At 37.5% G+C, this 27,902-nt stretch overlaps 1 protein-coding gene across 1 annotated transcript; it reads right to left on the bottom strand.

The window, feature by feature from the left end:
- Positions 1-183: 183 nt before the first annotated feature.
- On the bottom strand, positions 184-26,044 carry TMEM156 (transmembrane protein 156). Its single transcript, XM_069014273.1, is given in 7 exon segments — positions 184-853; positions 8,398-8,498; positions 14,185-14,289; positions 17,433-17,540; positions 19,636-19,884; positions 21,245-21,526; positions 25,870-26,044. Coding segments are annotated over 6 exon segments (1,017 nt in total). The 3' UTR covers positions 184-853; positions 8,398-8,400.
- Between the last annotated feature and the right edge of the window lie 1,858 nt (positions 26,045-27,902).

Here is a 27,902-nt window from a genome sequence, read left to right as displayed (position 1 = left end):
GTTGATGGCTAAGCTGTACCTACAAATCATGTGTTAGCACCGAAGGAGTCTGGGACCCTGCTCAGCCCAAACAGCTCCATTGCACTCAGAGGAGCAGTAGTAAATGGAAAGTAAGGAAAAGTTCCAAGAGATAATGAGTCTGAATGCTAATGACCCAAGCTAGTACAAAAGATGGAAATGCAATTTCTCAAAAAGTACAAACCCATTTAATGTCTTAATGAGTTTTTAAAAACCATAATAACGATTTTGCGATTTGAAGCCAAATTAGTATTTTTCCACATTTTTTTCTTTATCCACTAAGATATTGCCCAAATTATGACGGTCTTCCTGGTTTACTGTGGAAACAAACATGCTTGCTGCAGAATTCTTTCCTTCTGTAATACTTTGGCTACCCTTCTCAACGGCCAGAAACTGTATCTTTTAGGTATCTTAGTCATCTAGAGCATTAAGTAGGTTGAAAATTGTGCTCATTTCATGAAAGTAGAGGATAATTCCTGGCTTAATACAAACTTCTTATCCTATGGAATATATAAAATAAATTTCTGCCCTGATGAAGAAATGTAATTATCACAAGGATTCTCTCACAACCATGTAACTAAGTATGAATCCTGAATGAACAAAAAATAGATGTGAAATCTATACTCTCCTATTGAAGTTGTTTCTGCAGCAAAACATGTTTGCCTATCATTCATATGATGGACAAAATGGAGCTTGTCAACTAAAATGCATAATTGGCATTCCCATGAAAAGATGGATAACATAGCTCTCCAAGCTGGAGATGGGGATGCTTTCTTCTGTGGTGTATGATGTGTCTTCTTTCATCCAGTAATGCTGGTATTTCAAATGGTGATACCTGAAATAAAAGCAAATAGTATCAGAAAAAAAAGAGTAGGTTAATTAGGTCTTCCCTAATTTATCTCAAATGTCATAATTTTGACTTTCACAGTAATGAATTCTCCTCTTTATTACTAAAGAAAAAAACATTGTAACTAAAAGGCAGACAAAATAGATGATGCACATCAAATTGGAGCGAAAAGACCTGAGACTGATGCCTGACAGCTGAGTAGCGGCTCAGGTACCTGCCCCATGAGAGTGTGATACGGGAACTTGAGTGAGGCACACCAGGCCTTTACCACTTCCAGGGAAGGGGTAATGCAAGGGTGGGCAGAGCCAGAAACATTCACCACATCCACCTGGGCTGAAGTGCTCTTCTCTGCCCTACCGTGTTTCCCATTCTATACTGCTATGCAGCAAGACAAATTTGGAAATAATGTCATAAAAGCAGCTTTTTCCACATTCTCAAGTGAAATGCTTCTCTCTAATCATCAATGACACTTTGGAATTTGGATTGCAGCTCCCAGAGCTCACAGATTCCAGTTAAGCTTACCTTTTTAGGGAACTATACAATGATGAGGGAGGGGAAGAGGAAGATGGAGTGGAAGTACAGGATTTCTGAACTTCTAACTTGCACACTGAGTGAAAAAGCAAATATAGCTTGTCACCCATTCTGGTAGCTCCCATAGCTGCAGGCTCGATTACAACATCAGTCTACATTTTCTTTTACATGATAGGAACTGGGTTCAGAAGTGTTCCTTGGCTGTGAAATCGTACTGGAGGCAGCAGCTGCTGAAGTGAGCTAGAAAATGGCAAGTGTAGGCAGGATACACTGCATCAAAAATTGATGCTGGCTAATGGAGCTCTGGGTTTAAACAGCCTGCACAGTGCCCCTTACAGTCCGGTTCTGCCAGCAAGCAGGAGTGCTTCCCTTGGAAACCCTTCATGTCTCTTTTGGAGAGACACACATCCTGGCATGCATTTAGTGCAGAACCCAGTAACTGTGCCAAAGTACCCTGGAATGTGCTCAGCAGTCTGATTCTGTGAGCTCTTTTGTGCTGAGAGGAGTTGCCATTCTAATGTACGATTAAGACCAGAATCTCTTATCGAAGCAGAAACAAAGGGAATTACCTTTCATGATAGTTAAAAAATAAATACAAAATAGAGTGCATACAGTTCTGAAAACAATTTAAAGCTGCATGAGGGCATAAATCAGCGAATCATAGTCATCAACAGGAATTATGGTATAAAAAATGAAGTCATACAAAAACGGCCAACCGGCAAAGCCAGTAGGTCAGTACCAGTAGGAATTTCTCCCTTCAGCAGGTTCACATCAAATTTTATGATAACTTTAACCACAGTACTATCACTTCAGAGCACTGAAATTATGCTTTTCAGAAAAACTGTCAAAAGGATAATTGGAAGGATCCAGCAATTTAAAATCACACCTACTGTTCTTCACAAATACCTGCATGAAAACAGCTTAACTGTAATCTTCCTCTCACTCCTGAGCACACTTGTTACATGCCTTTGCTAGCATGTCTTATGAGTTTCACTGTTTTCTCTGCATAATTTCTATCTTCTGTTGTTTGTGTGGGTGTCTTGCTTGAAGACAGATGAGAGGTTCTTTTAAATATGAAAACATTTTTGTAAAGCCACAATCACGTAAGCAAAACAGGCAAAGAATATTTTTAGTTGCACTTTCTGTTTGTGCTACTAAGTTCAGCAATGATGGCATTTAAAGACCTCTTCAGGAAGGCAGGAGGGGCATGAGCCAAAGCCCAAGTAATACCCTGGGTGGACCTGCACTGAAATTTCCTGGCATTAGACTGGAATATGCACAATCAAATTTATAATTTCCTAGGGGAGTGTTTCATTAGAAAACGATGATGATAATCTGAATGTTGCTGGATAAGAGTCAGCCTCTCATACACTTACTTACTGATCTCTTGTGCCAGCTCTTGCACTCGTAGGGGGTTTCATGCCCACGCATTTCTCAGATTGTAGGGATGGAAAGCAACCCATCAAATTCTTCTATTTTACAATTTCTTTGACAGAGGTTTTGATCTTTTTAGCCATACTAACTATGTGTTGTCCCTTCCAGTAACCTATCATCTACCTTATGTTCCAGTTTTATAATCCATTTCACCTGAAGGTAAGATTGTGCCTTAAATTCTATATTCACTGGAGACCAACTTGTCTTATTTAACTGTACAGCTGCACTGTCACTCAGAAAGAAATACAGAGACGTGAAGCACCTTATGTGTTCAAGGATCTCAAAGCTCTTTATAAAGACAGATGGCAAGTCAGTGTACTAAAAATCATTGGCAGTTGCTGATGTGGAACTTTTATTAGCTTTTATGCAGCCTTTGACAAGTCTACCAGTTTTATTTTAAAAAATAATGAGACGTAGGATACAAAGATTCTTTTATCTTGTCCTTACAGCATTGATTGTCAAAGAGATTGATGCAGTAAATAAAATGTTTGAGTAATAGTGACCAGTTTTTGTGAATTTGGTCTAGCATCAGCTCAGAGCATAACACTGGGCACTTTCAAGGAAAAAACCAAACATCCACAACAGTTGGCTTTAAGACACTTGAGTTTTTCATCTTTCTTTCCTCATAAAATGGCAGCACTTCATCCAGGAGCTGTCAGGTATCTATCTGTCTCTAATTTCCCCAAACAGAACACTGTTCTCTCCCTAGTCATTCATGAAATCTATTAATGCTGGCTTTGATTCAGAGAATACCTTGCTGCTTCCCCTTAAACAGGCAGAGAACAGTGGTACTGCAGGAAAGGGTTCACAGTTTCTCTTCATGCTATAAACACGTGGCTTTTATTCTGCCCTAATCACTCTAAGATTGAAGTGCAGCTTTGGTGTGCGAGAGGCCTGCACAGTCAGTCTGCCCAGACTCCACGTGGCCCCACCCGGGCGAAAGACGGTTTGTCACAAGGGCAGGACGCTGAGGGAGAGTCATTCCTTGAGGCAGGCTTCTTTAAGCCTCCAAGGGGAAGTTTAGCCAAAACCTTCCCTACTCAAAAATTATTTCAGAGATAACCATCAACATTCAGAGATAACCATATTTCTGAATGCTCCAGCACCTTTATCTTACATATGGGTATGGTGATTTGGCTCTTACTTGCCCAGTTTCATTTCTTACTTCAGCTATTCTTTGCCCCCATTCTTCTTTGTTTAGGCAATGGCCATTGAATCAAGCACATTCAGAAGTGTTAATCCTTATGGTTTCTCAAACCAGATATACATTACATAGCATTTTACAGCTGCTGAAAATAATAGTTTATGCAAGAAGCGTTCTTAAAGTTAAAAGTACCGGTTGATGCAAGCAGAGCTTTGTTAAAAGCACTGCACAATCTGTTTTAGCGGAGGACAAACAGTTCTTTCTTACCACACTGCAAATTAGTAAGGAGGTGTCATTAGGAGAGACAGAAAAGTTGTGTCTCCAGAGCCTTATTCTAGCATGCTCTAACCTGAACAGCATTGCCTCTGAATGCAAATATTATCCCTGAATAAAATGTTCATGTTTTGAATCTAAATAAAATTAGGGTAATTAATGTCACAGCCTTCTAACAGCACTAAGGCAATACATTGACAGCTGTCATATGTTGTCCTGGTTCTGGCCAGGACAGAGTCAATATTTTGCAGCAACTGTGAGGGGATGAGCCTGGAGAGGGTGTGGCTAGGAGATTATTCCATATCACCTCAAGTCATTGTCAGGAGCGGGGATAAGGGACTCATGCTTCCAAGGAGAACGGTGTTCCTTCCAGTGGGGAAAAACGTGGTGGGGAAGAACCAGTTAGTATTGTCCCAGGCTTTCCTTGTAAATTGTTTCCTTGTCTACACCTTTGGTTATTGTTTTCTTATCTCATTGCTGTTTCCACTAAATTGTTTGTTTCTCAAATCATGATCTTTGTCTTTTGTGCTTCCAGTTGGAAGGGAGGGCAGCTAGTTTTAGTGGGTCTACTAAACTGGAAAATACCATTCCTAAACCACAAAATATGTAAAGAGACAACTGTCTTAAAACACTTGAGGGACACGGCTCATTCATTTTTTTCCAGGACAGTTGCTAATATGGTAGTTTAATGAAAAATGGCAGAAACAGAGGATTCTTACCTTTGGTACTCAAGTGTAGTTGTAGTAGTCACCGTGAAAATACACAGAGACATTAAGTGATCTATGCTGAAGAGAATCACCTTTGGCAAAGGCACAAGTGCAGAAGTTGGTGCGCTTCTTATTAGCTGAATTAGCTATCAATGTGATAGTGAATAACAATGCAGTTGGGTGCATTTCTGTGTGTGCACACAGATAGATACACCACACAACGGGATCTAAGTATATTGATAAACATGGCAACACATGTATGGTCATATGTTTATCAATATATTTGCATTTTGTAATCAACAGTATTGCCTTAAATCTAATGACTTTAAAAATACATTTATAGAAAGAAATGTCTTTTTCTGACATTAAAAAAACCCAGCAGAAAATTGCAATGTGTAATTGATTATTGATATCTCTCTTAATCTACTAGTAGACTACTTCACTGTTGCAGACTGGAGCAACAAGCACAGAATAGGCAAATAGGTCTCTCCTGACCATTACTGTGGCTAAAAACTGTGGTTTTTCAGCCTTTCATCTTTCAATGCATTGTGTTAAGGGCCGCTGCTGAGGCCGTCAACAGCTTCTCCAGCTCATCAGCAATAATGATCGTGATCAGAGTGATCCTCACTTTTACCTTTCCTCCTCCTCTCAACTGCTGTTAACCTACCACAGCTGCTGTGTAGGTAGTCTCCTGACAGAGAAGTCAAACACTCTGTGCTGTGGTTAATGATTTCTCTGAGTGCAGCTCCAGGTGGCAGGAGATGAGGACAAGTATAACTCATTTTGCCTGTCTGATTCAGGGCAGGCATTGAGGTAACTCTTACCAAACCAGACAGAAGCCAGGTTTGAGGCAGGGAAGGGCAGCCATTAACAACATCCCTAGTGGAGCTCTCTCAGGTTTCTAGCTCTGCCTAGAACCCTTCCTTATTTGAGGCTCTTGTATCGGTGCTCTGAAATTCACGGGCTTCAGGGGAGCAGCTGTCAGTGATACAAAGATGACGGGTTTTGATCAAGAAGCTCCCTGGTACATACTTCTCTTATCCACCCCACCTCCTCCTTCAGAGAAAAACCCACACTTTATCAAGCTGATGTAGTCTGGAACTGTCTTTGGCAATTCTGGGAATTCAATCATTTTGGCATTAGTTCAGCCTCAGTACTCAGCCTTCATGTGCAGTACATGTAACAGAGCTTCTCCCGGTTGAGAGAAGCCCCACTGAGAATGCTGCTCCCTTTAGTAGCATTCTAGAGACTTCACAAAGACAAACGCAGCATTCATGCAAAAAGCAGATCACAATCTCCTTCCCTAGCCGCAATAACCACGAGTACTCATAGCTAGCAAGCTTTCCTGGAACTGAGCCACCCACAGACACAAGCAGTAACGAGCTGGATCTGACCTTATCACATGAAGGGAGAAGAAGGGGGGTTTTTGCAGGAAGTGAAGCAAAACTAAAGCAGAAAGTACTTTTTATTATTTTCACAGTGTTTAGCTCTGAGACAGTATTCCTTTAAGAAATGTATTCAAAACATAATATGATGAAAGAAAATATCTAGATCTAACTTTCTGCCTCTGCAGCCACATCCTTTAGTAATATTTCCACACAATGTCATTTAACATTACAATTTACAGAGTATTCAGTATTATTCCCACATATCGCATCTGGATTTCACTTCACTGCCAGCTGTCCCTCTGACAGGAAGACTATCTGGAAAAGCAAGCCTGCTTCTGTACAGCACTGAACAAGGCTTTTGGGGTTTCTCAAGATACCTAATCTTTGTCACTCACACAGAGATTGAGGAAAGGCATTAATTAATCCCAAAATGTCCTGGGTCTCGTATATTATCTCACAGAGCAACCAAAAATCTGAAAAGCTGTTCCATCTCTTCTTTCTATCCTTTAGGTCATAACAGTTAAGGTAATAAAAGCTAAAGGTCACCCCAACAGTTACTCCCCACCACTAGCAACACAAAAGTTAAATTTGTATGGGAATGAGCAATGACCTTTTCCCTCTTGCTTCTAAAAGAAGAGTTTTAGGTGAATGCAACATCCTGGAAGAAGAACAGAACTAACAAAGCATGCTAATGATCAGCCATTATACTGTGTAAGTGAAGGCACTGAATACAGGAGAGCACCTGCTTAGCAGCACATCCTGTTACAACCTTAGAAATGTCTTATTTTTAACCCAAGAGTGAAAAAACAAATTAAGGTGGGCAGGTACCTGGCAGACATGGATATGGGAAGATAAAGGTTTGCCTGAGAGACAGCTGACAGATATCAGAAAAATAAATGGTGTAGTACTGAAGTGGCTGGGAGGAACCCCTGCAGAAAAGGAAGAAGCTGCCCTATGGAAGGGCCAGTGGGGCCTGGACAGCACCTGCTCAGTCAGAAACTGAGTCCAAATGGCAAACAGCTGAACTCAGATGATCTAAGAAGTCTCATTCAAACACCAAAAAATTATCTAGCTCAGTTATTAATTTACTGTGGAATTACCTCATCTTCTGTCTGCAAAGCTGTTCAAATTTTTTTCTTTAGCTCTGTTCTCAATGTACAATTTCATCTTCATGGCTCCACACGAAGAGCAAAAATCAAACTGCTCTTCAGTACATCAGTGTTTTGAACACAATAAAAAGATAGCATGATGTGATATTGAGTTTCCAATAAAACTCCACCCAAATAGAAGTATAAAAGAAGGATATCCTTAAGCTTTTAACCTAAAACATTCACCACACCATTGTACCATGCGTGCAAGTAGCCATTGCCTTGTCTACACACTTGAAATATTAGTCTGTATTACTTGTTCAAGTAGCATCTGTTCTGTTTCTAGACATTACTGGTATTTTCAGGAAGAGATATCACTTACTGCACATTTCTGTGCAGATTTGTTTCCTTGCATCTGGACTTCCTGAAACAATTACTGCAGCACAGTGGCTGCAGAAAGTTAGGAGTGGGAGAATAGTTTTAGTTCTGAACAAAAAACCAGCTTCTTGTCATTCATTCTGACTGGTATAAGTACAAGAGAGCAATCAATTTTTAATCTTGGGGAATTTCATAAGCAAGCTATTTATTTCAAAGATGGAATTTTCTTCAGAGATCATTTGCAAATTCCTTTTTTCCTCTGCCCTTGTCAGAAACAAATGTCAGCACAATGCTGAGTCTAGGACACAATATTTTACACCAGAAAAAGTGTCAGAATTTGCACCAAGGTCTGCAGGGACACACAGGGTTTAATAGACTACACATAATATTATAGATTACTTTTGGTAGCAGAAAGAAAATTGATTCTCTTTTTCTGCCACCTAGCTCTCACAAAACACATTATCCAGTTTTTTATCTCATATACTTGGCTAGAAGAAGCAGTAATTTATTTTGCACAGATATTGCATACTATTAATTCTAAATATATGAGGCAAACCAGAATAATCAGGGTTGTAAGATGTCTACTTACCTTCTACAGCTGATCCACGTGACAGTGCTCTTGTTCAGGAATTACGGGCAGTATCTTTGTGGTCTGTGCAGGACGTGGAATCTGTTGGTTGCTGGATTTCACTATTGAAAGTTTAAATAATTTTTATTCATATTATTAACAGCAAGTATATCTGCAAAGTGTTGAACTTGCATATGCAAGTTTGAAAATAATTGAGACCTATCTAAACACAAAACAGAGATGGACAAACAGATTTTAAGTGGGATTTCAGTGCCCAGAGATGCAGATACTTGTCAGGAACTCCTGAAAGTACTAACCATGTTTTGTGTTTAACTTCCTCTTAGTACCAGTAGGACTACAACATGCTGATTCTAAGTCTACCTGGGAAGCAGCTTGAAGGTAGACCAATGAATTTGTGTGAAATAAATTTGTGAATAAATTGTAGTGGAAATCCAAAAGCATGCAAATTTGAGGTTATATGAGAGTCTCCCAAAATATGTAAACCCCTACTTTTGACCAGTCAAGCAGAAACAAATGAAATTTAGAGTGTGAACTTTCTGACACATTTTCATGTAAGGGCAGCACAGATTGCCACTCAGGCACACGTGGTGTGGCCTCAGCTCACTTGTCATACACACAGGGAGAGCTACTGGGTATCACCCAGCTGTCAACAAAGATGACAGCATACCTCAGAAGCAGAAAGGGGTGAAGTGATGTCTTTAGCACGCAGATCCCGATACAGTATCTCAGTGGAATACAGATAAGGAAATGCAGAGATAGCATTGTCAGGCAAACACATGCAGAGTTGTTTATCCAGTGCATTTTTCAAATAACTACTGTAGAACACAAATAATATTTTAACTCCTGTCCCTGACTATCCATTACTTCTGTAAACCTACACATGGGTTTCTACTGAGCTGACAACAAGAGGATAAACAGTGTCACTTATATCTAGCTATGTTCATTTTCCACTGACTACATCATTTGGGCTTCTTTCATTACAAATGCAAGTAAAAAGTAGAGTTTGCATCTTGGCACTTAAGCAGCTGAAAAGCAAAGTTTTATTTTGACTGGGGTAGTTTTAAAAAAATAACAATGGATCTTGTTTCACCCTCAGGACGAACCTGGAGAGAAAGGGAATATATGCTGATATCCCCTTCAGTGCCTCTGTGTAACAGTGTTCTGTATGCATGCAAACCGAGCAGAGAAAAAGTCCTCTGTGCATCAGTGCTCTATGGAAAGCATACAGGGGCTATAAAAAGCTCCCTAAAGTTAGCTGCATCCTATAGATTTTATCCTTCTTTTTATCTGAAAAAAAAAAAAAAAAAAGCCCCAAAGTGGTAATACGACATCACAATTTTCTTGGAAGTGTTGCATTTCAGAAACATTTAAGTCTGTGTTAAATATTGAATACTATGAGAAGCTTTGCTTTCCCCAGCATTATTCATGAAAGTCACAGAGGCAAAGATAACTATTCAGCTATGTCAGGAGCTGAGAGGGACCAGAATCAAATAGGTGATGTTTCAGTTGGCCAAGATTAAACAAATTTCTCTTCTCTTGGCTTTGCTGCTGTAGAAGATGTGCCTTGTCTGTTCTCTTTGCTAAAAAGAAAATGTATTGCAGAATGCAAGGAGGAGTGAGTCTGAACTCGCTGGGATGCCAGGCCTGACACTAGTGAGCCAGCATTTGCTTCTATTTCCAACATGTCAACTAACCTGAAGCAACACATCAGAGAGATGGCAGAATTTCCCCTATTTCCTCCATTCTTGTTGGAAAGGATCTATTGTTTTAATAGGATAGCACAGAAAACAATACAGGAATTCAAATGAGAGGAAATTTGTCTTGTTATTTCTTCTGTGCAAATTACAGCTGTCAAGCCCACTCATATCAAATGCTACGAATGTCACAAACCCTAAACAGTCCAGGAAACAACTGCAGGCCAGGAAGCCTGAGGTTTTACCCTCTGAATCCTGGTTGTCACTATGACCCTGCAACGTTCTTCTTTCAGGATGAGTTATAGAATTAACATCCATCAGAATTAACTTTGCTTTACTGTGAGCAAGACAAGTGAGTCCAGGAATCTTGGATTTGTATCCTAAAATACCATGAACTAAACTTTGACTCCATGAGCCGATAGAATATCACTGAAAATGAGTATACTGCTCGAGCAATGTAGGTGATGCCTTAGGTTTTAAGTTTTATATTTTTCAAATTCTGTACTGCTTGGTGTGTGACTCTGAAGTTTCTTGTAGCCTGTTAATTTCTCCTCTCTCATGCTAGGCAGACATAACAAAGCCTCTCCACCCCTGCTTTCCAAGGACACCAAGACTGTCCAAGGCCAAAACTATAAACCAAAGAGCTGCTAAGCAGGGGGGGCAAGCTGAGGGGAAAACTGAAGATTTAATCTGAGAATTAACCCTGCTATGCAAATGAACCAAACCTCTAAAAGGGTGAAGAACTCGTGACCTGGCGTCCATCTTAAGAAAAGCTTCAGGCTCCCCAGGGTGTACCTTTGAAGGCCTTTCAAATAAACACCTACTTTTATTCCCTTACTCTTGTCTAGTCTGTTTCTGGGAGGCCTCTTAAGGCATCAAAGGCATTATGCTTGAACTAAGGCTGCCCACACAGACTGTAGAGTAATAACATGATGACTTTAACAATATGATTCCCTGTCTGCATAGTCCAATTCTAGCACAGGAATGAGAGCAAGCCTTTTTTTCCAACACATCTTAGGCCACTTTAAAAACAGAATAAAAATAAACAAGGAATGTCATTCTTAGTCTAGGAAAAGAAAGTCTAAATGGGAATTTATAGTGATAGGATTCTAGTAATATAAATTCCCACTTAAGTATAACCCATCTAGCTATATTAATGAATCTTCCAGACCCTACTAGGCAGATTCAGCCTAGGTGTTAAATGTCCTGATTTATGCAATCTGATTCCTCTACAACTTCTTGCTTTTTCTTTTTTTTTCTTTTTAATAATGTAGCATACAGTTCACACGCACTGGCCTGCTCCCAACAAGTAATTTTGTGCCATGTCCCCAGACTTATCTTTTTTTAGGATGCAGCTATGTGAGAATAACTACACTTAGTCGGTTACTAGTAATGGAAGAGTTACCAAAGTGGTTTAAGGAAAATGGGCTAAGGAAGAGGGTAAGTATAACCTTCTTCCTTTTATCTGCATCTGAGACTGCTTTAAGCAGTAAGCTGCAAATGACAATTCAGCAGTTTCTATCTGAATTCTTTTAAAACTCTGTGGGGAATACATTTCAGCCTTTCTAATTGCCATTATTAATTTATTAAGCTGTTCTAAAGCCTCTTCTACTGCCTCTTCAATTTAAGAAAGCTCTTCAAAGAAATTCTTGCAATAAAATTCTCTTAAGTGGGAATCTCACTAAGATTCTCTGTAGTAAACGCAGAGCAAGGAAGTGACTTCAATGGGTTATTTTCTATGTATTATTACCATCAAGTTCTATTTGATGAAAATGCTCTGTGTCTGGAAATACAGATCAGCCCCTTAAAGAACACTTACTTCTTGTGCTAAAAAAAAGTACCCTCTCTTCTTTCCCTTTTTTTGTGGATGCATTTAAGGGCAAATCTTTGTTGTCAGTTCATACAATTCAAGGGACTATTATGCATAAATACAGTGGCAGGACCAGCTCCAAAGTCTAGAAAATGTGCTTTGTACAACACACGGTCTAGTGCATTCTTTTCTGGCCTCACAATGTTTAGTTAACATTTATGACCAGAATGCTATAAAGCTCCCCTCTCCTCACTATATGTGCTTAATCCTTTGCAGTACTGTGAATTTGAAAGGTTGTAAATTTAATCCTTCCCTAGAGAAGGTGTTATACATTTTCCCCCTTTTCCTCTGGTCACTGGACTTAATGACAGTGATTCATGGATATAAAGCCACTAACAGTTTTACAAAACTAACATCCGTGCTGTAAATTACCTTTTTGTAGGACCACAGTAACATTAAGCCAGTAATTTACTGAGCTTCCTAAGAATTCACTCCCATTCTCAAAGTATAGGCTTCCCTCTTTTTCTTCCCTTATAATTTCTTAACTTCAAATAACCTTTTAGTAGCGCCTATACATCTTTTCATCTATATGATATACTGTCATATCCTCTCAAGTACTCATTACTGTGTTTCCAGGGTGATTGTATTGTCTTCAGTGGATCTCAATGGTTGCAAAGATTGCAAGCTATGCTCTAATTATAGTGAAAATATTGTCAAGGGCTGTCAACAAAGTCATCTGTAGCTATTTATAATCCATTATCATGGTAGCAAATCCTAAGCTTAGCAACTGTGGAAAGAATAAACTCTTCATATGGATTTGACTCCACTTTAAATTATATTGGTATAAACTGTGAAATTGATGGGATTGACTGAAATTACAGTGTGTGAAACCAAAGAATTTTATATAAACAAACCCCATTATAGCAGTTCATGCAACTAAGCATCTTTCTGGATTACATGGATCGATTGTTGTGGGAGGCACTTAGAAGCAAGAATGACAAACCAGTAAGGGATTCCTATTCTCTTCAGTAAAATCTAGTAAAACTAGTTTTGAATTTCCATAAGACTCCATCATCAAAAATGCCTGGAATATACAACATTAAAAATGCCATTGTGAACATGTGATAAAACAGGTACGAGATTAGTAAAGCTATGCAAGACAAGAGATGTCAGAAAAGTAATTCCTTTCCTGCAGAATGAAAATAATGAGCTCACAAATATATCTCAGAGGTAGCCAGTGCTTTAAGAGCAAGGAGCTAAATTGTACTCACAGGAAAGTTCAGACAGACAAGGAGCTATTCACTCTTTTCTAGGTAAAATTGAAATGCCATGAAATACTGAGTTGTAGACATAAATTATTGAGTCTCCTCTTACTCCCAAAGAACTAACAAGACAAAAGGAAAAGTACTTAAGCCTAATTAAATTTAAAACCATTTTTTTCATTTGCTGGTTTTGTATTTTTCTTGTTTTTGAAGGCAGGTTAGTTTGCCATCCAGAGCTATTATTCTATATGTTCACATTAATCTTTTTAAAGGTATAGCTCCCTTCACAAAACCAGAATCCATGAAATTTATTAAAGCATTTCACTCTTTAAGCAATGTCAGTAACACTCACAGCTACAGCTGGTAATTGCCCCTCACACAGAGAGTTGTTGCCAAATTCAATTTTCTAGAATCCAAACTTTGAGTTGAGCCATACCATTTAATTTATCTGTGCTAAACATACTACACTCTCAGAAGACCACAATTTTTTACCTGTCTGAAACTCAAAAATTGCATATTGTGGGAATTTCACCCTAGAAAAAGGCCATGAAATACCAGCAGAACCATTTATGGAGTCCTGCTACAGGACTCATTCCTATACATTCCATGCTTTGGTAGCAAATTTTATCAAGAGTCACAAACACATAGAGCATACATACACACGTGTACATCTCTGTATACTTTTCATACACACAAAAAGCACACAGCTGCCAAACCTCAAAACTGGCACACAACATGACCAAAAATTAAAAAATTCTGTCATTAATGCAATACACTGGGAAGACTGGCAGAAGAACTCCCACATGGTATATGTAAGTCTTCTTATAGTTCTGTTGTCAGAATTATTTCTTTATAATAAAAAAGTGTTTCCTTAATATGAGCCAGATAAAATTTGTGTAGGACCAAGGTAACTCTGAAACAAACCTGAAGCATCTCTTGATAGGAAAGTCTTAAAATGTCTTTCTTGACCTCTGCACATCTCAAGATTTATTAAATTTTATTTTACTTTTATATTACTTACCAGGAAAATGATGAATTTTAGTAGCAGATACAGTTCTTCTTGCATGTCTAGAACCCTTTCTTCTTAGGATAGTAGAAACTGATGTTGCTACTCTGTGTTTATAATCTGCTTTAAACAAAAGGTGTTAGAATCAGCCCTGATTAGAAGGAAAGCTTGTAAACCCCTTATTATTAACACCTGTTGAACACCTTGAGAAAAGTGTTAAAAAAATCAGGAAGATGTTGGAATAAGGTGATGAGGAAAACCAAGGGCCAGATAATTTGTATTTTCCTGAATGGAATTTTCTAGAAAAGCCATTCAGGTTTCTCCCTTTCAAGTTATTCCTTGCCTTTATCTGGTACTGTGTACCTTGAACAAATTTTGGAAGGATATCAAAAAAAGTACATGTTTCAGTACAGGTTTGGACTCACACTGCTGACAGTGGAGTATCAAGGATGGAGTGTACTGGCATCCTAGGAAGCTGACAGATTCCTTGCTAGTGTGGGGTGTTCATCTTGGAAAGCACAGCTTGAGAGCAAGCTCCACACCACTGACAAAAGATAGAGCTGGATAGGGCACCTCTGGCTGTTCCTCAGCACCCACTTCATAAACTCTCAGTCTTTCCATCCTTCTGCTGCTCTCTAAATACTGTGCTCTCAGTGGGTTTATTGCAGACAGTTGTGCAGCTGTTATGGTTAGCCCTGTTCAGCTGTGATTGCAGTCCAGGGCTCAACCAGCTTCTGGTGACAGGGTCACTCCAGCTCTCTGTAACAGAATTTGTTTTTATCTTTTTCCTTTGAGAACACTAAGAAATTCATTCAGTTAAAATTATTTAGGTCATGATTTTTTTCATGAATAGCCAGTGGAGATCTAAAATGCTAAAGCCCCAAGTGTACACTGTAACAGTTAATGTCAATGGAAGTTCTGGAAGTGTTTGTGAGACAAGATTGGAAGGGAAAAGGCAAAACAATTAATTTCTAGTTTAGGGCCTTTGCAATGGATTGATTGTAACCTCCACCTAGTTTATTTGGATATTTTATTTTAGGCACTCATGAAAATAGCTTAATGAGTCAGAGAGTCTCAGAGTCTACCTGGCAGAATATCTAGCAAGGTCTCAAGAGGAAATTAATAATTCCACATTCCTTGACAGCTTTCAGTGGTGCTCAGAAATTAAGAGAAAAACTACTAATTGAATTATGGCTGGAAAAATTCGTAACAGCTGTTTTAGGAACATAGTAATGTTCTGCTCTCTTCTCTGATCACCACTGAAAAAATGAGTGTGTAGACTTGCAATGAAAGGTGGCATCTTAATATATACATACAAACCTTACATTATCTTTTTTATGTGCTTGCCTTTTTATCAATAACATAATGATGTTGGTTATGATGTTATATATTATAAATTTAACTCATAAACCCACTTTTCCTCAATTAACAGAAAATGTATCCTCAAAGCAAGTAAGTAATTAGAAGCCTCAAAAGGACATCTTTTCCTCCCTGCTTGTGTTCACGATGATTCTGAAAAACCTGAATTTAATAAAAAAGTGATGTTTAAGAATAAAAGTAGTAAATCATTAATCCTCACTAACTACAGTTCTGCTTTAAAAATAGGATGTTATGACAAAGCATAGAAAATCAGAGACATGACATTTATAAGTAGTTTTCAAATTACAAATAAAAGTCCTTTAGATTAGAGCACTTAATAGCCCACTTATAAAGTCCTAGTTTATACTTTGTGGGGTTTTTATATACATAAAATAGGTCTCAGAATTTGGTTCTAGCAATAAGCAAAATATCATGTATTTTAAGCAAGATTATCTTGCAGTAAGATAAGTAAGATAAGGTAAGCAGTTTCTTTCTTTGGGGCGGAGGGGTACAAACTTGACATCTCAAGCAACTATTTTGCTTATTCTTTAAAAATATAGGCATAACGTATTTATGCAAAAAATCACAGGAACATTTTGAGTATGGGCACTCTTCTTCCTTCCGTTAAGTTATAATTAAAGCTAGACTCCAATTGCTGTTTCATTACAAAACTGCCTGTGCATACAGCAAGGATGATCAGGGGAATAGATTTGGCTTACCATTCATTCTATTACCCCTGTGCCCAGGGTCTCCTTTCACCACCTCTGACCTACAGTGGGAATGGACACCTGCCTGGGAATAGCAAGTAAATGCTGGTTGTCTGGAGGCGTTCTGCCCTCTCAGGGCTCTGGAATCTGCTGTGAAAAGCACCTAAGAGCTATTCCCTCAGGTAACAGCTTAAGTAATACTCTTTTCACAGTGATGAAAGGGAGTGTGCTCCCAGTACCACCTGCCTCTGACTGGGGAAGAGAAACAAAGACCAGCAGCTGACAAGTGGTCAATTTTCTGCACTGTTTTTGTGCAGAGGACTTTACCTTGATTGCTCAAAGGTCTCAAGCTCAGGGTACTCCTACAATTTTATTCTTGTTTTGTTCATTGTATATTGCTAGAAAAAATACTGTAAAACTGATTTCAGCCTGTATCCCAAGAGAATTGCATAGGAAGAGCCTGCCTTGGCTGAAGGAATATTGTAGAAACAATTGTTTCAGTCTGGGAACTAATGACAAGTTCTCTCATAGCAAATTTCTAATCACTTGGAATAGTCAGTAGTGATGGTTCAGAAATCACAGCAATGTTTTCTTTGCTGAAATAATAGCAAAGCGATAAAATGTTATCTGAGCTTAATTCAGCTATGGGCTTAAGAAGGCACACCTTGGTTGCCCTGCATGGGATTACACCACCAATTAATTTGAATAGCCAGTTTTTAGGACAGACAGATGAGTGTATATCTCCTCATATCTATCCTGTAATTTTTCGTGACTGTCACCTAAATAAAGCATCTTCAGGGAGGAAAGGGTATTTCAATTCACTTATACTGGTCATTGGCATTTCTGCTTAAAACCTTCCACAAAGTTTAACAGTAGTTGTTTCATCTACTGAAATCAATGTGAAACCAGAAGTTCATATAACTGAGCCACCAAGCATCTGTCAAAAAATCCACATTTAATTTGCCATCAACAAGCTTGGATTTGCATCCACAATTTTTGCATCCACCAAAGAGATGAGAGGTGAAACTATCAATCATCTGAGTACTTTAGTCAGTCTCTAAGAAGCTTTTACCATTTGACAATCAAAATATCAATGTCTGAGCTACAGTAATAATCAACACTTTTGTTATTATAAATTAATATATTTTTACTTGCATAGAAATTTAAATCAATGCAGATGAACATTTTGTTACTTACAGTTTTGTTTATTTTCTTGAACTATTTTGTAGATGACAATTGAAATAGTAAATACAAAAACTACTGAAATCATAGTGAGCCAAATGATCTTCGTCATACACATTGGATCTGTCCATAAAATGTACAAGAGAGAAAGTTAAGCAGCAAATCACTGGCAGAGAAAAGCAGAACATTCCATCTTGGTAGCTTTTTGGATTATGCTTATCCCCACAGATAAAACCAAAACCAAACAACAAGAAAAAAGAGATTTTGCCTTTTTCTTTCAGCCTTCTCTCTTTTTTGATATTAGGTTTCCTGTCTAGAATTTAGCTTAATTTTCACCTGTATGTATCTCCCCACAGCTGAAATAGATACAGGTGACTAAGTGAATGAAAACTTTTCAACTCAGCCAATGAAAATGCTTCAAAGATCAACATTTATATTTCAGGTAGAACAAGGGTAATGCCTGTGCCCTCTGTCTGGATAGAGCATGGAAGGAATTGGTCCATGGTCCAATATTGGCCTGTACTGGCATTCTTAACCTCTTGGTTCATCTCCATATATGAGAGAAGGCAAGATTCTACATATAGAAATTTTCTTACAAAAAAGTGAGGAAATGCCAGCAACAGGAGCCCTCTGGGGAATTCCTTTAACTAAAGTTGCCTTGAGGGAGAATCACATGGGACTGGATGCAGGAGGTAGGCTACTCTTTCAGACAGCAGCTGCTGCAGAAATGCACCCATATTCCACAGGGAATTAGTTCAGTAACTAGTACAAGTCAGGACTATATATGACAAAGAAATGATGAGGAGAACTTTCCTCTCTGGTTGTTTGAATGGCCTTTCAAACTTCTTTGGCAGCTGCATGTTAATGCACACCTTAGCACTGTCAAATAACTGTTTTAAAAAACAGCTATATTACTATGACTCATAAAAATCCAAATTACAGACTGTAGCCAAACCACTGTTTCCCTTTCCTTGACTTAGAATAGTATAATTAAACCAACTTTGACTTCCCTTGTATCTTCTCCATCGAGAACTCATGAGGCAAATGCCAACAACCCCATAGCTTTTCCCTCCTAATTTAGAACTAAAAATATCTTTTATACAGTAATCTAGGCTCCTTTTAAACAGAGCACTCTACCCCATCTTGTAGCGGCTTGTAATGACTTGAGTATCAGCCTTACTTAGTAAAAGCCCTGAGCACCTCTTTAGCTTTGTTTTGAAGTAAAGAGAAAAAAAAGGCATGTTGTTAATTTTTGTTGCAAATATGAGGTAACTACTACCCAGGTAAATCAGTATTAGCAAAGCGTGGTTAGCACCTAGTATTGACACAAGTTAGCAGGGTAAGTTACAAATTATGCTACTCTCATGGCTAGACACACTTACTTAAAAAAAAAAAAAAAAAAAGAAAACAAAACAAAAAAACCCAAACAATCCTAAACTGCCCTTTCTTCTCTAGGACTTTCCCTGGACTTGTTTAACATAGATTAAGCCAACTCTAAAAAACCTTTTTTTTTTCCAGCAAAGGTACAGCATAAAATGCATTTGCCGTGCAAAACCAAATGAATGTAATAATTCAGCAATTTCCAAATGACAAGTGTTGCATATAGACAGAATGGAAGCCCTGACCATGGTCAGGCTATCAGACAAAACCTCCTGCAGCACAAAGAGAAATACAAAAAGCTGACCTTTGTCCTCTGGGAAAACTAAGCTTAGTTCAGTGGAAGATTTAGCTTTTAAGCATACCATAGTAAGGCTATATAGGAGGATATTGCAGTACAACATTAAGAATGGTCAAACCTATCTCCTGGTTCTTCTACCACTGCAGTTAACAGGCATTTTAAAATTTACCTCCAAGACAACAGGGTTATTCCACTATTGGAAAGGGAAAATTATATTTCCAGGTTTTGTCACATGCAATTTGTGAGTCTGTTGCTGCTAAGCAAAAAACAGTGTACAGATATTTCCTTTGCTGTATTTCTTCTAGGGGAAAAAGAAAAAAAGCCACAGCTAAATATGCTTTAAATCAATATAAAAATCATCAGTTTTCTACTAAAGATTGTTTTTTTACTAAGGGATTTTCAAAATTGTATTCTCTTCTTGCGAAATATTTAATTATTTTCAGATGGTTGCTGAAAGCAGAGAACTACCTACTGGAGATTTTTTGCAAGATTATATGGTTTCTGGTTTGATTTCCATTCTGACTCAGCTTTGTAACTTACATTCCATATAAGACTTCAGTTGCAGTGAAATATTCATACAGTCATTTTGGTCTTCCATCATTGCCACTAGACAAGAATGATTTAGCTGTTCTTCAGCTGAATTTCCTCCTCCAACTATGGAATTGTTGATGTGGATTTCCATCAGGTAGTTAGTATTATGCTCCACTTCTTTCTTGGAAACCATAGTGAAATTAAAATATTTATAAAAATAAGTAACATCTTCTGTTTTCACTTCAAGTGAGCCTTTTGCTTTTGGAAATAAAAATTAAAACAAAACTGTTATACAAGTGGTAGACCAAGAGACAACTCTCAAAAAGAACAGTGAGTTCTCCATCTCATTTGCAAAAACATGCAGGTTCCTACATCACTGACTATGAAAAAAGATGGATAAATGTATACTGTGTAAAGTTATTTTGAACAGATCTGAAGAACATTGATGATCTGTACAAGATACATTTTCCCCTGCAAATTATAGCCCCTTTTTGCTTTACTATCACTTTTTTGTTGTTGTTTTTGTTGTCAGTTGTCAAAGGCAACAGGCAAAAATTAGGCTATGAAAAAGATAGAACCCAAGTAAAAGCCATATAATGACAGAGATTTGAAGTGTCACATTGTCTATCTGCTATCAGTTGCGGGAGGTCCTTGCTTCACTTCAAACCACACGAGCTGTGAGATTCATGCTGTGTTTACAAAAAGCAGGTGAGTCATTGTCAAAAGTGTTAGAGTTGTACAGGCATAACTGAGATTAGAGGTTGTCCACATATAACTTTTTATTTTTCATACTTGTTAAGACAGCTATTTTGTAACAAGAAAAATACACAGATGGAAAATAACTGAATTTCTTATATTCAGGACTTGGCTGATTGCCCCTGTTGCTGACAATGTTAGAAAGAGGTATCTTCTTCCTCAAAGATTTCCAGATATTTGGAAGTGTATATGGCACAGAAGGAATGTGCTGCTACTGCTCTGAAAAGATGCGGGTGTTGCTACCTCTGCTCTGTATTGCTGTGCCATTCCTTAGTCAGTGCTGCCTTCTATAAAACATGTAAGACCATTTCTGGTACTACACAGTTGTGGATAATGTAGACTACAAACACAAAAATGGTTCTTTCTTACATAGTTGCCATTGGAATAGTTACCTACTGGATTAGTTCTTCAGATACTTGCTCACAACCTACCTCCATAATACCGGTAATCTACATGTAGAGTTCCAAAATGACATTTAAAAGCAAATTAGTTCTCCAGATACTTGCTCACAACCTGTCTCCGTAATACCAGTAATCTACATGTAGAGTTCCAAAATGACATTTAAAAGCAAATTCAGCTTGAAAAACTGTCAGAAAGTACAACTCCTTAGAAATAAATTAAGTACTTTAGAAAGTACGTGCTACTGACGTGTTTCACTGACAGCCAGGAATGAATGCCACTGAGAATCTGGCACAAAAATCTGTATTTTCTAGCCATTCAAAGAAAAGCTATTGTTCACAGACTTGCAAAGACCATAGAGAACCAGGAGCATACAATTTTTTTTAAAGTACCAAATAAAAACCATGTATTTTATTTTGTAATTAGCTGCTTCAAAATTAAGTACTTGTCTTATCCTACTTACATTTTTTAGCTATTGACCCTGATCCTTGATGATCAATGTTCACATCCCTCTTGGATTCACACTCTGTCTGTTTAGGATGGGACTGTTGTTCCCTCCAGGATGACTGACAAATACATGGAATATTTTGGAAATTGGAATTATTTACAATGACCTTCAGCAAAATAGTCTGGTTTTCTCTTCTTTGTTGCACTGATCTTTTGTAAGAATTGTTAAAAGTACAAAGTGGAAATGTGGTGTTATTTGACGAACAGGTATCCACGCACAACACAATTACACTGTTAACTGTAAAAGAAAGAGTACTGTATTAGCCAGACAGTCATGGACAAGTATGTGCATAGAAGCATTATGTAGTGGATATCCCAACCAACTTACGATGAAATGCACTTTTTTTTTTTTTTTTTTGAGGGTTATGACAGGATGTTGAATGCATCATATGTAAGAGAAAGCAAGCACAGAGTTTTCCCACTGTCTAGATGCTGGATTTTATTTGCTGAATTATATTAAAACTCTTGTAATAGTAACTGGAATTTGTGATGGTATCTAGCCACACTCCTGTTTCAAAGCTGCTCCAGTCTGACCGTTCTTCAAAAGAAGAGAAAGCACATTTGTACTTCTTCAAAAGGAGAGAGAGCATGTTTAGAGAGGGAACTTAGCCCTGGAACTGTGCAGTTGCAACACTCCAGTGCAATTATGTTATAAAGTAGCTACAACCAAAATGAAAGCTTTCTTTCTAAATTACATTGAAACCACAGAGTGAAAATACACAGAAATGCTGCTGAATCCTCCAGCCACACCCCTCACATTCTCTTGTATTCAGTCAAAAAACATGGATTTTAATTATGACCATTGGGTTTGATATTCATAGCCAAACTTCAGTATCAAAGTACTGTAGCTAGAGTACATGAACGCAGTTCTGGAGAGCAGCAAAAACCACATAGTTATAAATGAGTGTGATTCTGTCTTCCACATTAGAGTAGGGCTTTATCATGCAAATATTCACTTGTGTTAACTTTGAACTACTTTTTCAGCATAAAAAAATAAAGAATAAAAAATTTGTGTGACCCCAACATTAAATATATATTTACGAATAACCACTTCCCAGAGTTGATGCAGCACTAACCTATAGTGTTGTGGCTGTGTTTCCAATTCTAGTAGTACCCTTGCATCTCTATAAAGGGAAAATTTTGTATCTAACTCCCATTATGAGCAACTGGAGCAATGTGTTCATAAATCCTTACGTATAGAGAGCAAAATAGAGCCTTTAGTTGCTCCGGTGCTCAGCTGCCATCTGACCACTTCAACAGACCACCTGTGCTCACACAGCAGCAGGCTGACCTCAGGAACAGTTCAGTCAGGGATTCCTGACAGGATACAGAAATAAAATCCAAACTCCAGTGCCAGAGTCAGTTATCTTCCCTTTACTAACACTACATCAGAGAGTCATAAACTCCTTAAAAAACATAATAAATTGAAATGTAAAACACACAGGTAAGAAAAAGTTCGTTTTGATACAAAAAGGAAAAATATCAGACAAAATTTAGGCCTTGATCTTTCCCTGAGGCAAGAAAAACTATTTTCCTCAAAATGCTTACAATCCGACCCACACAGCAGGTCGTGGAGCAGGCTTCTGAGATCAAATTCTTCCACCTGAAAGAGGCACTTGTCTGTGGAGATGAGCCAGGAGCAAAAATTGGATGCTTACTCTGCTCTCATGGCAAGCCAGGGCATCTGGGCAACCAGTCTAAAACCACTACTACAGCTTTCAAGAGCAACTAATCATAATTCCCTAACATATCCTTTTCACCAAGGAATCTGTACGTGGACTTGGGCATCCGCTGACTGGACTGTGACAGCCATCTATGTTCAGCACTGTGAAGTCCATTTTGAACTTCACAAATGTCTAAACAGCTCCAGAGCTGTCTGTGAGCCGTGTTGTAGGTGCATAAAAGGCATGTTATCTGAGTGAAAAAGGTGTGAATGTTGTCGAGGTATGGGGGGTTCTTACCATCCTCTTGGAAGATCTCTACTGAGAAAGCAAATCAAATTACAATCTAGCATAAACAAGATCTTTCTTTTTTTCCACGTCACAGGACTGTGGCCATTCTAAGGAGGAATATAGATTGTTGAACACTCGAAGAAGGGCTGCAACAATACTACACTTTCCCAGTGGATTGCATGGTAGACAGAGAGCCATACCATACCCATAAGAGGCTTGCTCCTTACTTCAGGACTGAGAAGCACCCTTCCAAATGTAAACATCACTCTAGAAATGTGGAAAGGGTTTTGTGAAATCTGAACACAGGCAGCCTGAATAGTAAAGAGGATTCTGAGATGAAACTGTGCAAAGTAACCCTAGGAAACTTTTATATTCAAAGACCTGCAACCACATGTTTAATGTTAACAACAAGTTCTGTGATTATTAAATTCTTCTATTAAACCTCTATTTACAGGGTGGTTTTTCCATATAAAATCCAAATCCATTAAAATGAAATTATTCACAGGGAAGATCAAATTTTGTAAAAAACTTGCTTCCCACTAAGAAAATCACAAATATTTCACTTTACGTGGGCTTGACTCTTTTGGATTTGATCTGCAGTATTCTGTTTTGAATCAGAGCAGCAGTGTATACAGTTGCAGTTTTTATCACTTCCTTATGGAAGCTGTAGTCACCACGTAATATTATAGAGATACAAGACCAACAGTACAGGTTGGGGAATACACAACTGATAGATTAAAGGAGATACACTCCATCAAGTAGCAGGACCCAAGGGATAGGACTGGGATTGAAAGCATCAGACTCCAAAAGGACCACCTCCTACTCTAAATCAGTGTAATTTAAAGGTTCAATGACTCGTAACCGAACAAGTGGGTTGCTTGACAAATATAAAGGAAACCTTTCACTTCTGGTAATGCTGAACTGTATTCTTTTGAAAAAATTTTAAAGGCTTGTTTTTTGCAAATTGATTTCCCCCTAAATTTCTGTTTAATGAGAATTTTCCATTTTTATTCCCTCTCCAGAATGAAACTAAATGCTGGAATTTCCCCTGGGATAAGACATCCAGGAATTAGGAGCTTTCTGCCATTCATTTAGGAACTGCTCACAAGGGAAGAGCCAGTGATTATATTTCACATCTCAAAGATTTCCAACAACTCTGTCTGCTGAAGCCTCATGGTGTAACCAATGATTTGAAACATCTACAAAAAGTTCTGTACATTTTAGGTTTGTCACAAAATCTAAAATAAAACCAGTTTTCAACAGAAGGGTTTTGATGAACCAGAGACCCAAAATCCTGAGAGATTTTGAATAAATTGTTCAACGTATTTGCTTTCTAATGTAATTTAGACATCATTACACAGACTGTTACATAGTCATTTAGTTTCTAAAACATCCAAAATGCATCAATAATTCTAATTTTCCAAATATAAATCTGTGCTGCTCCAACTATAATTCTATTCTGCTCATATACTTTACAATCTTATTTTAGACATGCTGTGATTAAGACAGTTGCAGTGATCACACTGTTGCAGCCTAAAGCATGGCAAATAAGAGCAATCTAGAAAAATTATCATGGAAAAAAGTAATTATTCTTTGATGTTTGACACTAAGGTTAATGTTTTCTTCTGGTAATAGTCGTGTAATTGTTTATTTGCATAATCTGTGCTACAAATACTTTGTTTACTTCTGTGTGGAGGTAAAATATTAATTATTCCAACATCTTAAACTGAATTATCAATGTTATGATATTCAAAACTTATGACAGCTTACCAAATTTGTTCATTTATAAACTATAAAAATCTCTACATTATGTTCTAATTACTGATATGTCCATTCTTTATGGTTAATTAAAAAAATGTATAAGTAACCTAATCCAGATCTTTTGATACTAAATTTTTTCAGAAAATTATGTGCTTCATAAAGAAATTATGTTATGATGCCTAAGAATATACTCTTTGTCAAGGGAATGGTTTTTATTATAATATTTATTTATTCAAAAGCTTTCTTAGGAATGGATGTGACGAAACTATTTTAAAATTAATTTACTCCTGGCCTTTTAAAAAAGCACTGAATTAATAACTTGCACACATACGTACTTTGTATTTATCCTAAATCCAGTTTCAGCCTTTAGGATTACAAAGAAGTATTTGGCATTTATGCTACAAGATTTTCTTTACTCAGTTACATCCTGTTCCGCTCTACTTTTTGTCAGGTTACCACTGCACATCTCTTTCACAGACAGCATCTCATCACCAAATAGTGTTTTACAACATTTAAGTAAAGAAACTTCTAAAAAGTTATTTTTGAAGACATGAGCACCTGATATAAAAGAACATAAGCACTTAAACTACTTTCTTCATGATGAAGGCAGTAAAAATACAGTTGCATGGAAATAGTTAGCAAATATTTTGCAGTGTACGTAAATGAATGAAAAACTGCTTTCAGATTACCACATATAATTAACTCTGTTGGTTGAAAATCTAGCAAAAAGAGTCTATATCCTTTGCAAAGTCCAAATGAGTGCAGCATCCTAACCACTGCTTTTAGGAAAGCACTGGTTGCCAGTGCCATCTTTTCAATTGCAGACTGCAGAATGAATAAAAAGTTATTTTAAAAGCTGATCACTCACCTTTATGAATTTTGAAAAATTCAGGCAAACACAAAATAAACACGGTAATTATTCCTAGTGCTAATCTGAAGACTACTGGTTTTCTCAAAAGCAAGCACATGTCACTGAAGCACTTCCACCTAGCATAGTGGTGGTAACTTCCTTCCTGGCTTAGCTTTTAACTTAGTGCAGACATTATGCAAAATAACATCTATTCATTTCCTTTTCTTATCATGACTTTCCTTTTTACTTCTCACTACATTAACTTGCAGAAAGCTACATTCTGTTCTTACATGGACATAGATGAGGATGATTCATTCAAATATGCTGAAGATAAAATTCTTGTACCACAATGAAAATAAGAAAAGAAAAAGAAACTATTTTATACGTTTGTGGTAGTTTTGCTTTAAGAATCCCCTAATAACCACTTTCCTATACCTGCTAAACAGTAAATCAATTATCTTTGTGAAGGAATTTTGTTCTCATTTGGCCAAGAAGATTTTTAAAAAATGAGTCAGACCCTCATTATAAAAATTAGTCAGAACCACATGAGTCAGTTATGGGGATTTTATTGTTTTATTTATATACATTTGCGTGGGGCTAGCTGGAATATAATGTTATACAATAGAGGATCTTTCAGACTTTAACAGACTATGTATTTGGTCTTTGCAATCTAAAGTTCTTGATCTGGCAATCAGTGATATACTAAGTGCAATGAACTGAGGATGAGTTTTTCATATTATCATTGCTGCTGAATTCTTAAAAGATAACAGATGTATTGCCAATCTGTCAAGTGTCTTCAGTTTGCATTTTACTATTCTTTACATCACAAGAAGACTGGATAGAGCCATTGCTATTTCTATACATCATAGTCACAATTTTTCAGCTAAAGTTTCCAGTAAAAAGTGAAGTACTTAGTTTTGACAACCACCATGATATTCTATAAATTTTTCTTATAGATGAGACTGCAAAGAACATTTCTGAAATGTTCTGAATAAAATACTCTGAATAATGCATTTGCAAAAACAAACAACTTGACTCAGATATAGGGTAATACAATATAGAGGATTTCATTAATTCAGAAAGCTGTCTTCTGAAGTATTTTTCCCACAAGCCATTAAATATTGAGTACTACCCAGATGAAGCAATACTGTTGAAATTAAAATAAGAAATGCCCTACAAACTTGAAATGCTGTTCTTGTCATCTAGTTATCTCAGACGATGAGTAAGGCAAGTGGAAGCAAATACAGTATTCATTCTATAGAAAGAGTCCTAATGAAGCTGTAGTGGATATAAATTTATTAATATGATATTTTAAATGCAGCACTTTTATGCAATGAAAGAAATTAAAGCAAAATGAACTCTGATTTTTTGACAGTATGGTATAATAGAAACAATAGGATACAAAAAATCATAGGAATGAGTTTAAAAGGAAAACATTATGCAATTATATGTCATCCATTAGCATTGCTCCTTAAGTATCTTCCATATCAGTGTATAAATGCACTTGTATTTTCCAGTTTTCAATGTTTTATGGTGTTCACCCATCCTATCTGCCCAGAAGGAATGGAGGAAGTACTGGAAAACAGCAGGAGGACTTTTCAAGTACTATGTGTATCTGTCTCTTTCTGATACAGACTATCACCATTGATGGTAGTGCCCAAGGTCAGAATAGATATTGCCCTGTAGGATTCCACTCAAGCTTAGGCTGATACAGTGTTAACCTGTGGAATATGTTGAGCTTCAGAGTCTACAGAAGGTGGCTTCCAAGAACTCTGCAGTAAGCAGATGGGGAATATCTATTATAGGGCTATTGTGATGGCAGAATTTAGTTTTGTTTCTGAGTTCAGAGTGCCCATGTATGATCTGTCTGCACATCCCCCAGGGACACCTGTAAGTTTTAGGCACTTCTACCCTCGGGCAGTTCTGCATGTGTGTGTGCGTGTGTGTGTGTGAGCTGCCTGAATCGTGTGTGTGTGTGTGTGTGTGTGTGTGTGTGTGTGTGTGTGTGTGTGTGTGTGGCCTGGTCACACACCAACCTGGAAAACATGAGC

Source organism: Aphelocoma coerulescens, chromosome 4 (genome assembly GCF_041296385.1).
Source record: "Aphelocoma coerulescens isolate FSJ_1873_10779 chromosome 4, UR_Acoe_1.0, whole genome shotgun sequence".
NCBI lineage: Eukaryota > Metazoa > Chordata > Aves > Passeriformes > Corvidae > Aphelocoma > Aphelocoma coerulescens.
Note: the sequence above shows the minus strand (reverse complement) of the source record. Positions and strands in the feature narration are given on the sequence as shown.